The sequence below is a fragment of the Ornithorhynchus anatinus genome, chromosome 2 (assembly GCF_004115215.2).
Source record: "Ornithorhynchus anatinus isolate Pmale09 chromosome 2, mOrnAna1.pri.v4, whole genome shotgun sequence".
Classification (NCBI taxonomy): domain Eukaryota; kingdom Metazoa; phylum Chordata; class Mammalia; order Monotremata; family Ornithorhynchidae; genus Ornithorhynchus; species Ornithorhynchus anatinus.
This window is the reverse complement of record NC_041729.1, coordinates 77723049-77738529: the sequence shown is the minus strand read 5'-3', so window position 1 is coordinate 77738529 and position 15481 is coordinate 77723049. Positions and strand designations below refer to the sequence as shown.

The 15481-nt window shown below is 43.6% G+C and overlaps 1 protein-coding gene across 1 annotated transcript in view; it reads right to left on the bottom strand.

Annotated features, from left to right (window-relative positions):
• The window catches only part of LRP11 (LDL receptor related protein 11), a 48691-nt gene that overhangs the window by 13185 nt on the left and 20025 nt on the right, over nucleotides 1-15481 (bottom strand). Inside the window, exons 4-6 of the mRNA XM_029083384.1 lie at nucleotides 5245-5386; nucleotides 3411-3536; nucleotides 2216-2428 (exon numbers count right to left, since the gene is read on the bottom strand). Of these exons, the coding sequence (XP_028939217.1) occupies nucleotides 2216-2428; nucleotides 3411-3536; nucleotides 5245-5386 (481 nt within the window). The remainder of the gene's footprint in view (nucleotides 1-2215; nucleotides 2429-3410; nucleotides 3537-5244; nucleotides 5387-15481) is intronic.

Genomic DNA, 15481 nt, shown 5'->3' with positions numbered 1-15481 from the left:
CATCTAATTTCCTCTTAAGCAATTATTAATTTTAAGGCTTAATTATGGTCCCTGAAGGGTCAACACACTACATAATTTTCACTTGCAATCAACAAGTGACAAGTGAGATAATTCAAGTAAATTCTGCAGTGAAAACTGCTGTTCCCCTGCCTTGGGTTAAGAAAATCAACACTTTCTCAAGAGGAAACTTCTGTTCCCTGAATCATTTTTGGCTCTGATTCGCACAGTAAATGAGACCTCCCTGATGGCATTGTTGAGTTCACTCATGAGGGTCTGTTAACATCTCCAATTTATCCAATTTAGCTTTCATCTCTCCCGCTCCCCTTCACTTTCTCCTTTTCTTCTCCTGAATGCTGAATTCAATGAATCAATCAATCAATGATGTTTACTGAGTGCTTACTTAAAGAGCACTCTACTAAATGCTTGGGAGAGAACAATATAACAGAATTAGCAGGCATGTTCCCTGCCCATAACAAGCTTACAGTCTAGAGGGAGAGAAAGACATTAATATAAGTAATAATAATAATAGTGATAAGTTTGGTATTTGTTAAGCACTTGATACGAGCCAAACACTGTTCTAAGCTTTGGGGTAGATACAAGGTAATGAGGCTGTCCCACGTGGGGCTCATGGTCTTAATGCCCACTTTACAGATGAAGTAACTGAAGCACAGAGAAGTTAAGTGACTAGTCCAAGGTCACACAGCAGACAAGTGGCAGAGCTGGGATTAGAGCCCATGTCCACTGATTCCCAAGCTCGTGCTCTTGCCACTTGGCCATGCTTCTTCTCTCTATGTAATTAAATATCTTTAATATATAAATGATTTACATTTAATATACTTACTATAGTTAAATATCTTTAAATATATAATTCAAAGATATGTACATTAGTGGATCTATCTATGAACTAGGAAGGAAAAATGAAAACCATGCTCTTCCCCAAACCTGCAGGACAAGACCCATATATGAAATCTAAATCTAAAGGCAGGATGAGAAACTGGCACCTAGTATACAGTACATAAGGCTGTTGATCAGAGTTCAGGGTTCCAGGGTGGGAATGAAGATTTTCTGGCCTGAAAAAACATTCCTCTTTCCCAGAGCAATCCACACTACAGAAAGTTCTTTTTTTAACGGTTTGTTTCACCCTTGGCAGATTCAGAGCAAAAGATGGAAATTGTCAAAGAAAAAGTTTTAAGTCCTGTGCAAATTTGATCATTCTGTTCAGTGAGATTTAGCAGAAAGCTTTGTGTAAAATAATAGCTAACTAGCAGCCAAAACATTCGCCTCTAGACTCCATAAACTCACTGTTATCTAGCTTCCTATTCGGACATGAGAAGTTTTTAAGTTTCAACCATTTAACACCTCATCGCCGTTTCTCCCTCCTCCTGCCTACTGCCTCACACATTTCCACAAAAAAATGTATCTCCATCTGCCATAGCAAATACTTGGACAGAATGGATGTCCCCTCTTCCCCACCTTCTTGGGCACAGACTACCTTGCACACTTGGAAAGAATGGCCCTGTAGGTGGTTCAAGAGTACACAGATCAAACACATGTGTGGCTTGCTTAATTTGTATCTATCCCGGTGCTTGGAACAGTGTTTGGCATACAGTAAGCACTTAACAAGTACAATAATAATAACTGTAGTTATTATTATTGTTATCAAAAACAGGAAGGTTATGGAAGCCACTCTCTTACAGAGAAACAGCATGGCGAGGTGGATAGAGGACAAGCCTGGGAGTCAGTAGGTCATGGGTTCTTATCCTGGCTCTGCCACTTGTCTGCTGTGTGACCTTGGGCAAGTCTCTTAACTTCTCTGTGCCTCAGTTACCTCATCTGTACAATGGGGAGTAAGACTGTGAGCCCCACATGGAACAACCTGATTACCCTGTATCTACTCCAGCTCTTAGAATAATGCTTTGGCACATAGTAAGTGCTTAACAAATACCATTATTATGATTTTTATGTGTTTACTTTCAGGTGTATTCAAATACTTCAAATGTTTCAACACAGGTTCATTTCATGTATTAACTTTTCCTTTTGTAGACATGACAGAATAATAATAATAATAAAAAAGTCATTACCAAACCTACTTCCTTGTACTTCCCAGTAACTCTCGGCAAGTCCTATAATGTACTTAGCCCCAGGATTTGACCAGAGTAAAAGATTTTTGGTTGCAGTTATTTGTTTACGAAAAATTCCTCCCACAAACCTTTACCTGGCACAAAAGCAGTCATTCGATTCTTTGGTCCCTGAGAGATTGATTGGTTTCTCTTGTCTTCAGTAAGTGACAGAAACGGCTGTTTTCTTGTTGTGGCTTTTTGGTTGTTTTCCAAAGAGAAGTTCCTATCTATACCATCAATCAATCCCATGGTTTTCTGCTGGGCAGGATTAACAGCTTTGTGAGTAATCGTTTTTCGTCCAGGGCTAACTGGATACATGGAAAAAAAGTAATTATTTGGGACTCACTTTTTGAAATTTATTGCTGTACCAAAAAAAAAACCCACCCAAAAAACTAAATAACTATGTTTATAACTGATGTTACCTTGCACAAGACTACTGGATTTGGAAACTTCAAAGCATTTTCAAAATACAGTCCTGTGATAGCTGTATTAACGATGGGCATACCGGCCTTTGCGTTCCCAAGTGTGAAGCTGTATTAAAGATGGGCATACTGGCCTTTGCGTTCCCAAGTGTGAGGTTGCCAGAGGTGGGCACACAGTCAGTGGCAAAGCCCGGGCTCAAACATGGGATTTGAGGACATCTGGATCCAACTCAGGTGATTTCAGAAGTGGGTGGGATGAACTGATCTCCAGGTCTTGCTCAGCCCTGTGATTAGAGCCCTCAAGTGAGAGGTGCCATAAGCATGACTGCCTGGTCATTCAAACATACTGCTTCCCTCTCTCTGCCAAATGAGGCTGCTGTAAAAAAACACCTCGAACGCACACCATCTGAGTTGGAAAATCCTCAGGCTTCCCTCTATCTTCTGCTGGGAACGCCCGCTATTACTTTGATAAAACATTTTAAAATGTCGTGGCTCTCGGGGAGAGGCAGATAAATATTTATGGTAAATATCACCTTTTAAATCCTTCTCCCTCAGCCCCACTTCATGAAGCATATGAGGATGTTTTCAAAATGAAATAATCTTCTCTCAATGCCTTTGGTTCTTTGCTTTTGAAGCGTCAATTAAATGTTATGACTCCTCATAGGATGATACAATTTGAAGCCTAGTTCTTTAGGAAAAAAACACACCCACCTTTATATTTTCCATTCAGTGAAACTGCAATCACATCCCATATTTTGGATTGGGAAATGCAAATTTATCTGTGAAAGGGGAACTGTAGGCTAGAGGTGTGTTTCCCCATTCAACATAACATGCTGGCTATATTTTCCAAAGAGCACCAGCCACTCACTGTTTTGACAGAAACCTTCGTCGGACCCGTCGGGGCACTGTTCTTCTCCGTCGCAAGCTAGTGTTATATCGATGCAGCAGCCGTCGTCACAGAAGAAGTGGTAACGAGAACAAGCTCTCAAACACCCTGTTGATAAAACAGAACTGAAATTATAGAAGCCAGCACCCAGAGTTGTGACTCTGTGTGACCGTGGCAAGAAAGAGCACTTGTAGTAAACGGAACCCATTCACTCAGATAATGTGGAAAGTGTGGTATTTTCATCCGTGGTGAAACTCTGTAAAAGGTCAGTGGTTGAGTCGGCTTGGATGATCTGGGCTGCTGCTCCTCTGGATCTCAGAAATCTTCAGTCGGAATGGTTCTGACACCCTCGCTGGCTGGATCTTTGATATGACTGGAGTAGACATGGAACTACCAGATTACAATCCTAATCAAATCTTTGTTTTGTAATCTTTCTAGACTACTCCACTTATTCCCTTAAAAGGACTGGATTATCCAAGGCTGCCCATCTCCAGCTCATTAGGGGAAGGCAATTGCTATGAGTCACTGCCCAGGACCAGCCCTCTTAGGAACACTTCGTCGCTCTCTTCCTAGAGAATTTCATCCCAGAATTTCTCCAGCAACACCTCCCGGAGTTTCCACACCAACCCATGACTTGCCACCTTCTGTTAATGCACAGATCTGGTATGTACCTATACACAGGGGGTTCTACTCCATATATTCTCATCAGTTTAAAATGCATCCACAGAACAATTCCACTTCCCACAAAGACAAAGCAAAAATGGGCAACTGACTGGCAGGTGAGGGGAAAACCAAAGAGATGACTGTTCTCCTGGAGAGGGACAGTGGGGGAAAATTAAGTTCTACCATACCTGCACCTTTATCACCTCTAAGATTTAATCACTGGTAAGTGTGGCAGGTGGTTGTTTTTTGTTTTTTTTTTATGCTATTTGCTAAGCACTTATGTGCCAGGCACCGTACTAAGTGCTGCAGTAGATACAAGTTAAATCACGTTGGACACAGCCTCTCTCCCACACAGTGCTCACAGTCTTAACCCCATTTTACAGATGAGGGAACTGAGGCACAGAAAAGTTAAATGACTTGCCCAAGGTCACGCAGCAGGCAAGTAGAGGCAGAGCCGGAATTAGAACCCAGGTCCCCTGGCTCCTAGCCCTGTGCTTTTTCCACTAGGCCATCAATCAATGGAATCAAAGCTCTCCATTCTGCCATTCCTCAAAACAAGGGCAAAGACAACGAGAACACCAATGAGGAAATGTCACCATGAATCATAATGATGTAGTTACAGAGAAAATTCAATCAATTGTATTTATTGAATGTTTACTGTGCGCAGAGCACTGTACTAAGCAGTTGGGAGAGTACAATGTACTTGAGTTGGCAGACACGTTCCTGTCCATAACAAGCTCTAAAGGGGGAGATGGATATTAATATGTTAATATAAGAAAAGGGTGAATAAAGGGTGAAAATCCAAATGTAAGGACGTCGCAGAAGGGAGTGGGAGAAGGGGAAATGAGGGCCTAGTTGGGGAAGACCTCTAATTAAAACTTTGATCATTTTAAATTATGATCTATTCAGTAAGCATTTAGTATGTACTAAGCCCTGGGGTAGAAAAAAGGGTATGAGCTCAGACACAGGATTGACGATGTATCTTATGCCCATTTTATAGATGAGGAAATGGAGGCACTTAAAGGTTAAGCGACTTTCCACAGTCCCTCAGCATAGGCCAGTGACAGACCTGGGATTCGAACCTGGGTCTTCAGTGTCCCGGGCCCATATTCTATCCATTATGCCATGTTTGGGTCCTGGTTTTTTTCCTTACCCACTGCAGAATGTGCCATCGAGAGGACAGTCACCGAGATGTTGTTTGAGCTCCTCTGACCAGCGGTGTCCGTCACAGTCAGTTGGAAGGTGTAGACACCTTCTTGCAAGTGGGAGAGCTTCAGTGTTCCCGGCTGGGGCACCTGATGCAAAACCAGAAACAATTATGCTCACTTAGGAGACCTGAGGCTTGGTATGAACATATTATCCACTGGAGACCAGTGCTTTTGCCCCAGAGTGAGGCACAAATATCTGACCTTGCAATCCTAATTTAGCAAGCATTGTAATAATAATAATAATAATAATAATAATTGTGGTATTTGTTAAGCACTTACTATGTGCCAGGCATTATTCTAAGCACCGGGGGGGATACAAACAAATCGGGTTGGATACAGTCCCTGTCCCATGTGGGGCTCACAGTCTCGATTCCCATTTTACAGATGAGGTAACAGAGGCACAGAGTAATGAAGTGACTTGCCAATGGTCACAACAGACATGTGACAGAGTAGAGATTAGAACCCATGACCTTCTGACTCCCAGGTCCATGCTCTAGCCACTACGCCACACTGGTTGTAGGACTAACAAACTTTACTCAGTAAGTAGTAATAATAATAATAATAGTAATGTTGGCATTTGTTAAGTGCTTGCTATGTGCAGAGCACTGTTCTAAGCGCTGGGGTAGATACAGGGTAATCAGTTGTCCCACGTGAGGATCACAGTCTTAATCCCCATTTTACAGATGAGGTCACTGAGGCACAGAGAAATTAAGTGACTTGCCCACAGTCACACAGCTGACAAGTGGCAGATCCGGGATTTGAACCAATGACCTCTGACTCCCAGGCCCGGGCTCTTTCCACTGAGCCACGCCGCTTCCCTAAATCATTCAGCCTTTGCAAACTGTATAGAATTAATGATTATCCTTACTGGGCAAATTTTATAGGATTTGTAGGAAATCCATAAAACTAGAAGCAGCGATGGGTAGTGGAAAGAGCAAGGACCTGAGAGTCAGAGGACTTGGGTTTTAACCCAGTTCTGCCAAATGTCAGCTGTGTGACTTTGGGCAAGTCACTTAATGTCTCTGGGCCTCAGCTTCCTAATTTGAGAAATGGGATTAAGACTGTGAGCCCCATGTGGGACTTGGACTTTATGCAATCTGATTAACTTGTATCTACCCTAGCATTTAGGACAGTTGCAGGCGCCTAGTAAGTGTATAACAATTATTTTTTTAAAAAAAGAAATAATAGGGCATTTCAAGTAAAAGTCAAACATGTAAAGCTAGCCATAATAATTATGGCATTTATTACATGCTTACCAGTTGCCAAAGCACTGTGCTAAATGTCGAGTCCGATCCCTGCCCCCATTATGGCTCACAATCTAAGAGGAAGGGAGAGGCACATGTCTCATCCCTTTGTAGAGCTAAAGAAATGGAGGCGCAGAGACTAAGTACCTGCCCAAGATCATTCAGCAATAGGTAGCAGAGCTGGGACTAGAATCTGGGTCTCTCCTTCTCATCCCATGCTCTATTGAAGCAGCGTGGCTCAGTGGAAAGAGCCCGGGCTTGGGAATCAGAGGTCATGGGTTCGTATCCCAGCTCTGCCACTTGTCAGCTGTGTGACTGTGGCCAAGTCACTTCACTTCTCTGTGCCTCAGTTCCCTCATCTGTAAAATGGGGATGAAGACTGTGAGCCCCACGTGGGACAACCTGATTATCCTGTATCTACCCCAGTGCTTAGAACAGTGCTCTGCACATAGTAAGCGCTTAACAAATACCAACATTATTCCACGAGGACATGCACTTCCTAATCACCTTAAAATGAATGGAATTTTTAACACGGGATATTGATAATATAGTATTTGCATTATCGCTTAACACTGTGGAAGCACGACAGAACCGTGATCCGCAAGGGCCACGAAGCTGAAGGTCTTTCATCAGTCAGCCGCACGTGGAACGGGGACTGTGTCCAGCCCTATTCGCTTTCATTCATTCAATAGTGTTTATTGAGCGCTTACTATGTGCAGAGCACTGTACTAAGCGCTTGGGATGAACAAGTCGGCAACAGATAGAGACAGTCCCTGCCGTTTGACGGGCTTACAGTCTAATCGGGGGAGACGGACAGACGAGAACAATGGCGATAAATAGAGTCGAGGGGAAGAACATCTCGTAAAAACAATGGCAACTAAATAGAATCGAGGCGATGTACAATTCATTAACAAAATAAATAGGGTAATGAAAATATATACAGTTGAGCGGGCGAGTACAGTGCTGTGGGGATGGGAAGGGAGAGGTGGAGGAGCAGAGGGAAAAGGGGAAAAAGGGGGTTTAGCTGCGGAGAGGTAAAGGGGGGATGGCAGAGGGAGTAGAGGGAGAAGAGGAGCTCAGTCTGGGAAGGCCTCTTGGAGGAGGTGAGTTTTAAGTAGGGTTTTGAAGAGGGGAAGAGAATCAGTTTGGCGGAGGTGAGGAGGGAGGGCTTGTATCCATCCCAGCGCTTCGTACAGTGCCTGGCACATAGTAAGCACTTCACGAATGCCACAGTGATTATTATGAATAGAACCGCAACATCAGCCGGGCAGGGAACGTGACTGTTACATTATTATATTGTACTCTCCCTGGTGCTTATACAATGCTCTGCACACAGTAAGCGCTCAAGAAATACGAATGACTGACAGGCCAATAAGAAAAATTGTTAAAGGAAACATGTGCTACAGATGTGATGTCTGATCGCCACAGCCAAGCTCTCGTCACTCCGAGTCTGAAATATCAGTCACACATCATCTCCTGTTCACTGGGCTGGAAGTCAGACTTATTTGGCCATATTGACCATTAAGCTGGCAGATGGTATATAGACTCAGAACCAACTGTAATCGGCCTGAGGAAGCATGATATATTATTCATACTACAACTTTCTTTCTTAGTGACTTAATTGGTAGAATAACTACATGGCTTTCTTATCGCTGTCAAAATTAATTTCTTAAGTGGCCTCATTTCAGTTCAGAAAAGCTTGTCAATTTCTTTGGAAACCTTTGGAAAGAGCTAGGAGACTGCAAATTATATTATGATTTTATTTGTGTGGGTCTACATAAAAATAACAGGATGTGACTGACCTTTATAGAGAAGCCAATTATCATTGCTCTGTGCCCAAACATTACTTAATTTTCAGTCCTAGGGGTTTGTACGATGAGAAATATTTCTGCATGGATTTAAGACATGATAAGCAGTACATAAACTGCTTCTCCGGAAAAAGACATAGCGTGGCTTACTGGAAAGAGCATGGGCTTGGGAGTCAGAGGTCATGGGTTCGAATCCTGGCTCCACCACTGGTCAGCCGTGTGACTTTAGGCAAGTCACTTAACTTCTCTGTGCCTCAATTATCTCATCTGTAAAATGGGGATTAAGACTGTGAGCCTCATGTGGGACAACCTGATTACCTTGTATCTTTCCCAGCAGTTTGAACCGTGCTTGGCACATAGTAAGTGCTTAACAAATACCATCATTATTAAGCACTTAGTACAGTGCTCTACACAAAGTAAGCATTCAATAAATATGGTTGAATGAATGATTACGGTGCTTGGCACCTAATAAGCACTTGAATACTACAATCATTAATTATTATTCCTATAAAGGGCCTTGAGGAATTTATCCTAAGCATCTGATACTGAAAGATGGGTCAAGGTGGGTTGAGAGGGATGAGGGACAGGATGAAATAACAAGAAAAGAGTTAATTATTATTTTCAGATACTGCTTGACTACCCAAGAGTAGCTGTTTTGGATTTTGCATGACACATTGCAAAGGTAGTTGCGACAGAAAGTCAAGTCAATACTCTTCATGGGCTTTTTGCTAAGGTGCCGAATCAACCATAAATGGAACAGCAGAACTGGAAACACAGCAGTACCATGAGGAAACTCTGGTGGAACGGATTCTAAGTCCAGCTCCACCACTTGTCTGCCGTGTGAACTTAGGTAAGTCACCTCACTTCTCTGGGCCTTTAATCTGTAAAATGGGGATTAAGACTGTGAGCCTAATGTGGGACAGGGACTGTGCCAACCCAATTAGCTTTTTACCTACCCCAGCACTTAGAACAGTGCCTGGCAAAGAAGCACTTAACAGATACCACAATTATTATTATTAAAACAAAACATATTCAGCAAAAATTCGTGCACAAAAAATCTATCAACCCAGTACGAATAATTGGATGGATTCTTTTCTAAGAAGAGTTACTTGCATAAGCAAAGAGAAACAGAAGAGGTAGCAGTGATTTAGGCTTCCACTGAATATCAGTGCTGATAGATCAGTGCTTATCCACTAAAAGCTAATTCATAGACTTGGCCATTTCTCCAAGTTGGGGAGAGTGAATAATTCAGCCCTGTGGAAATACATGGAGAAAAGGTGCTGGGAATTTAAAGGTATCATCTATACTGCGGCTTATTCTGTCCCCCAAACATTAAGTTTCTAGGGACTGACCTTTCAAATTAGCGTCATCTACAAATCATTGCACGTAATGATAAGTTTAATAAGTTGAAGACAAGGCTGTATAAAGTACTCTGGGAAATGATCTGCCCTTTCCTAAACAAATGTGCTTTTCAAAATTACTTTGTTAGTTAATTTAGTGACCTGGCTTTAATGAGATATCAGAAGCTTCCCAAAGAAGGTTTCAACGAAGAAAGTTCCGAGGTCATTAACAATTTTAATTAGAGAAGAGTTGCAGAAGATAAATTTAAATTAATATCTGGGTTTTAAATAATATTGCTCTATAGCCCCATGACATGCTTATAGTTTTCTGCCAATATTTTAAGAACCACAGCTTTTAAGAGAAAAATCTCATAAATTTTTCGATGCAGCATCTTGATTTGAAAATATTTTCTTTCATGAGCTTTGGACACTTTCAGACCCAATAAAATCCAATCCAGTGGCAAAGGGTACAAGGAACCCAAAAAACCATGCAAAATATGTGCATCTCTGCACTGCCATTTAAGGCAATTACATTTTCCTACTAGAAAATATCTAATCTACATATGGAAATTACATCCACTACACTTCTAAATTATGGTCAAACATCAATTTTTGTCATGTAACATCTACTCCATTTACCTTAGTCCTAAAATGCAATACACCTAGGTATTTAATATTATCCAGACTTATTTTCAAAACACTTTAAAAAAATGGCAGACAATATAATAGCCTCATCATCATAATAAAAATAATAACTGATGTTTGCTAAGCATTCATCGTGTGTCAGGCACTGTGTTAAATGCTGGGGTAGGTAGAATACAATCAAATTGGACACTGTCCCACCCCCTCATAAGCCACTTTCTCCTGTCTTTAAATGGGAATAAAAATATAAATTTTATCGGTGCAAATGGTATTGAATGTGTGCACCTGCCTGGAGCAGGGATATTTTCTGAAGAGAGTTTTTCAGTAGAACATTTCATCTGGATGCCCGAATCATGACAGGAACAGCCCAAAACTCAAGTGTAGCCTGAGGAGAGCAGGGACTGGGCTATGGAGATGGCACAAGCATGAGTGGGGCCTTGTATCCCGGTCCCCAGCTTTAAACCTGGCCCAGAAACCCCATGCTCAGCACCTCCACCTGGTCAAATGACAGCATTTGAGAATCCCTCGCTCCTGCCTCCTCACCTCCCTGCCATTCTGGTTGGATGTGGGGGCCGGGTGGGGGCCTCCAGGGCAGGCAAAAATCCAGGTGGGCTGCTGGCCAGGTGAGGACTCCCATCACCTGGGCCGGCACCAGTCTCTCAGGCCACACCAGAGACACCCACGGTGATAACTCACGGCAATGATACTTTGCAGCCATGAGCACCCTAATAAAACCAAAAATATTAATTGTGGTACATATTGAGCACTCACTTTTTAGTAAAAATAATACTTATGGAATTTAAGCCCTTACTATATGCCATGCACTGTACTAAGCACTGGGGTGGATACAAGAAAAAACAGTCGCTGTCCCACAAGGGGCTCACAGACTCAATCCCCATTTTACAGATGAGGTAACTGAGGCACAGAGAAGTGAAATGACTTGCCCAAAGTCACACAGCAGACCAGTGGCAGGGCCAAGATTAGAACTCATGACCTCCTGACTCCCAAGCCTGTGCTCTATCCACTATGCCATGATGCTTCTAATAATAATAATAATGTTGGCATTTGTTAAGCGCTTACTATGTGCAGAGCACTGTTTTTCTAAGCGCTGGGGTAGATACAGGGTCATCAGGTTGTCCCACGTGGGGCTCACAGTCTTAATCCCCATTTTACAGATGAGGTAACTGAGGCACAGAGAAGTTAAGTGACTTGCCCACAGTCACACAGCTGACTAGGTGTCAGGTACTGAGCTCTACACTGGGGTGGATACAAGCAAATAGGGTTGGTCACAGTCCATGTCCCATACGGGGCTCACAGTCCTAATCCCCATTTTTCAGATGAGGCAACTGAGGCAGTGAGAAGATAAACGACTTGCTCAAGGTCACACAGCAGACAAGTAGCTGAGCCGGCATTAGAACCCAGGTCCTTCTGACTCCCAGGCTCATGCGCTATTCACTAGGCCGCTCTGCTGATGTTCTGCCCCGCCAGGCTGATCTGCTATAGAGAACTCTGGGGGCAAATTCCTTGTGGACTAGTGGAAAGAGCACAGGACCGGAAGTCAAGAGACCTGGGTGCTAGTCTACTTGTCAGACTAGAACTGTCACTACCACTTGTCAGGTGGGTGAATGTGGGTAAGTCAGTTTCTGTCTCTGTGCCTCAGTTTCCTCATCTGTAAAATGGGGATAAAATACCTGTTCTCCTTCCCTCTTGAATGGTGAGCCTCATATGGGACTAGGTCCAAACTGATTATTTCGTATCTACCCCAGCACTTAGCCCATAGGAATTGCTTAATGAGCATCAACACTTATCAGGTTAGGCAGGTGTGGAATAAAAGCGGAATCTGTAAATTTCTTTCCCCTGCAGCAATGGTCAGTTTGACCAAAGGGGACAAAGTCTCCTCCTACTTAACCTTCTATCAATTCAGCTTCAAACTCCTACATTTGAGATGGCATGTGGGCATAATCATTGATTATAAAAAAAATGTTTTGCCTTTTGTCAGAAATATTGTGAAATAAAATGCACAGAAAGAACGAGAAACATTTTGAGTCACAGTTGAAAGATTTGCCAGAGCTTTCCAGCGCCTGTGTCAATCCTGGCAGGGTCATTCCGAGATCCAAATCATACACGCAAATTGCTGTGAAATCGAATGTAGTGCTCAATTCACGAACAGAATTTCTGCAACCTTCCTCTCTCCCTCTTGGCTCCAAAGAGCTGCCGGCCCCGCTTGCGGGAGCCTCCGGAGTAGGCGAGGATTCCATTCGGCGAAAGGGCAGGAACTCCCTCCCTGGGTGGAACGGGGCAAGGATTCCATGGTCCGACCGGGTTTCAGGGTGGACGGTCCAAGTGGCAAGAGTCCAGCCCCAACCCGCCAGTCTCTGGAGCCCCCGGGGACTTCTCCGGTCCCTACGGGGGCCCCTGAGGTGGGAGACTGAGTCTGTGGCCTTTTTGAGGGGCCCCAGTGACTACCTGCTCTGCCTGGTGGAGGGCCCCGCAGACTGCCCACTCCCCCACCGCCCTGCCTTCTCTGCCCCTTGGACAACGGTGGGCGGGGTAGCGCATAGCGGCCCAGTGCCAGCTGCTGCCGTTTTTAGATTTTAAACATTTGGGCCCCACTCCATCCCACCCCCAGCCCCGGCTCGACGGCCTTACTCAGTTCCAAGAAGAATCCAGACATTGCCGGCGAGCCATAAGCTGCCAACTCCTGGCTTGGGGAAAGATGATTTTCCAAGCGTCTCTATTTCCTTCCTCGAACACCGGTCTCTCTTCTAGTTCCTCAGATCGGTCATATGCAGTAAGGTCACGGTAGGCATGTTTCACTTGAGGGCAAGCCACAGCACCACACCTTGACGAACCCAGACTCGAATGCAGTAACTCAGACTGACACTTGACTCTACACGAGGTTCACTCTATTGCCTCACTAGTAGAGCGTACTAATTTTGTTTTTTTTATGGTATTTGCTAAGCGCTTACTATGTGCCAGGCAGGGGTTGATACAAGCTAATCAGGTTGGACCCAGTCCTTGTCCCATATGGGACTCACAGTCTTAATCCCCATTTTACTGAGAAACTGAGGCACAGGGAAGTGAAGTGATTTGCCCAAGTTTACCTATCAGGATTAGAACCCAGGCTCCCTGATTCCCAGGCCTGTTAGGCCACGCTGGTTCTCGACACAGCAGTAACTGCGTTATTAGAGCTCAGGTCATCCACTTTTGAATTGGAGCACAACTTTAGGATTGTTAATACATGAAGAAGGGAGGGTGGAATATGGAATGGAGAAAAAAATAAATCATCAGTGTGTGTGTGTGTGTGTGTGTGTGTGTGGCGATGAGGATAAGGGAAAAGTTGAAAAAGGTGAAGTGAAAAGAGAAATGAGGAAGAGAAGGGTTTAGGAGTAGGTGAAGCAACTGGGCACCAATTTGATGGGGTTGCTGTTTCCAGACCTAACTGCCCCCTGCCTCCCAAGTTCTTGCCCCGAGGGTGTGGGAGGACCCACTTCCCCAGCCTGGTTTAAAAGATTGGAACTCCCAACCACAGCTGTTCTTCTGCTCTTTAAACAGCAGCCTCCCCCCTCAACCCACCCACCCAAAAGCACAATTCAGATCAGGGCTACCAGATTTCAGTTTGCCTAAGATCCCAGGTTGGTTATCAAATAATGTACCCTGACTTCAGAGCCCCATTTTCCCAGAAAGAAATGCCGTCGCAGCAGTCTTGGAATAGAGGGAGTATGGGCATAGGAGGGTGGTTACCCTTCAAAGGCTGAATTTCAAAGAAACCAAGAAGAAACCAGCAGAAAGAACTTGACAAAATATTATCCTTGTGTTAGGTTTAGGAATGTTCCAGGAGAATTTCAAGGCACAGTCTAATAAGACAGGCTATATGGAGAGAGCAGGTTGGGATTGCACAAATGTTGAAAAATGGATGACTAGTAAAGGTTGTAAGACAACTCCAGAGAAAGAAGTGGACACATTTCTTAAATGGCAACCATATTCACCAAACTTCCAATAAATGTCGGGCAAACAATCTGAAGTGGTACATCACCTACCCGACCTTGTTGTATTTATGCTTTCTTGAGAATTGTACAATATTAAGGAATGCGATAGACTAGTGTATACAAGTGTTGTCCTACTGCCTATCAATGTTCAGATTTTCCTGTACTGCGAAGGGTGTATACATCCGGCTCTGCAGGGTTGCTTGAGGGGAAGATGTTATCAACGCCCATCATTCATAATTAGTCTCTGGTCCCTGTCACCTTTTGTGCCATTTAAGCTCAGTCCTAATAGGGGACATTTGGAAGAGGAAGACTTTGCTCTCTGAGAAGGGATGGCTTTCATCCAGCCATTACTCGGTCCATTTTTGCCCATTTTCAAAAATATCTCAAACTGGGAAAACGGTGTTTTGTTCATCCGTAAAGCCGTCTCAGAATGAATTCTCCTTCTGGGCACGCAGGTTGTTACAATAAGTACCACCATGCGACAACATACTCCAGCAACCTACAGCCGTCACGCTATATACCTTAGAAAAGTGATGTCTCTAAAGCTTCAGTCCTGCAGTGGCTCACAGAAGGAGGCTCTGAGATCTGTCAACCAAGCGGTGCTATTTACTGAGCACTTACTATGTGAAGAGCACTGTACTATGTGCTTTGGAGAATGCAGTACAATACAATATTGAAAAGCAGTATAGCCTAGTATGGGCCTGGGAGTCAGGAGGATCTGGGTTCTAATCCCAGCGTCATTTGTCTGATGTGTGACCTTGTATAAGACTATTTGAGCAGCAAATCATCCTGCCTTGAATGAGTTCCAACTCTGATTTTAAAAAAAAAAAGGGACAAAAAGAATATTTTCTTTTCTCAGGTTTCCTTGCTAAAATTCAAGTAGTGTTTTTCCTTGAAAACTTCTTATTCAGAGGCTCTAGTGAACGCCTGCCACTTCCTTAGTTTTTACCATATTGTGAAATAAATTTCATCCCCCCTGCCAAATTTTTCAGGTAGCCCATAAAACTAGACTGAGCCTTTCCCCCCCCCCCAAAAAGTATCCATGGGCCTGAACCATGAAGCATGTGAGTACAGCTTCTTCTCAAAATTCATGAAACTACCCATGTCTAAGTTTCCAAAATGCAGTTCCATCAGGCCTATACGAGTTCAAACACTTGTG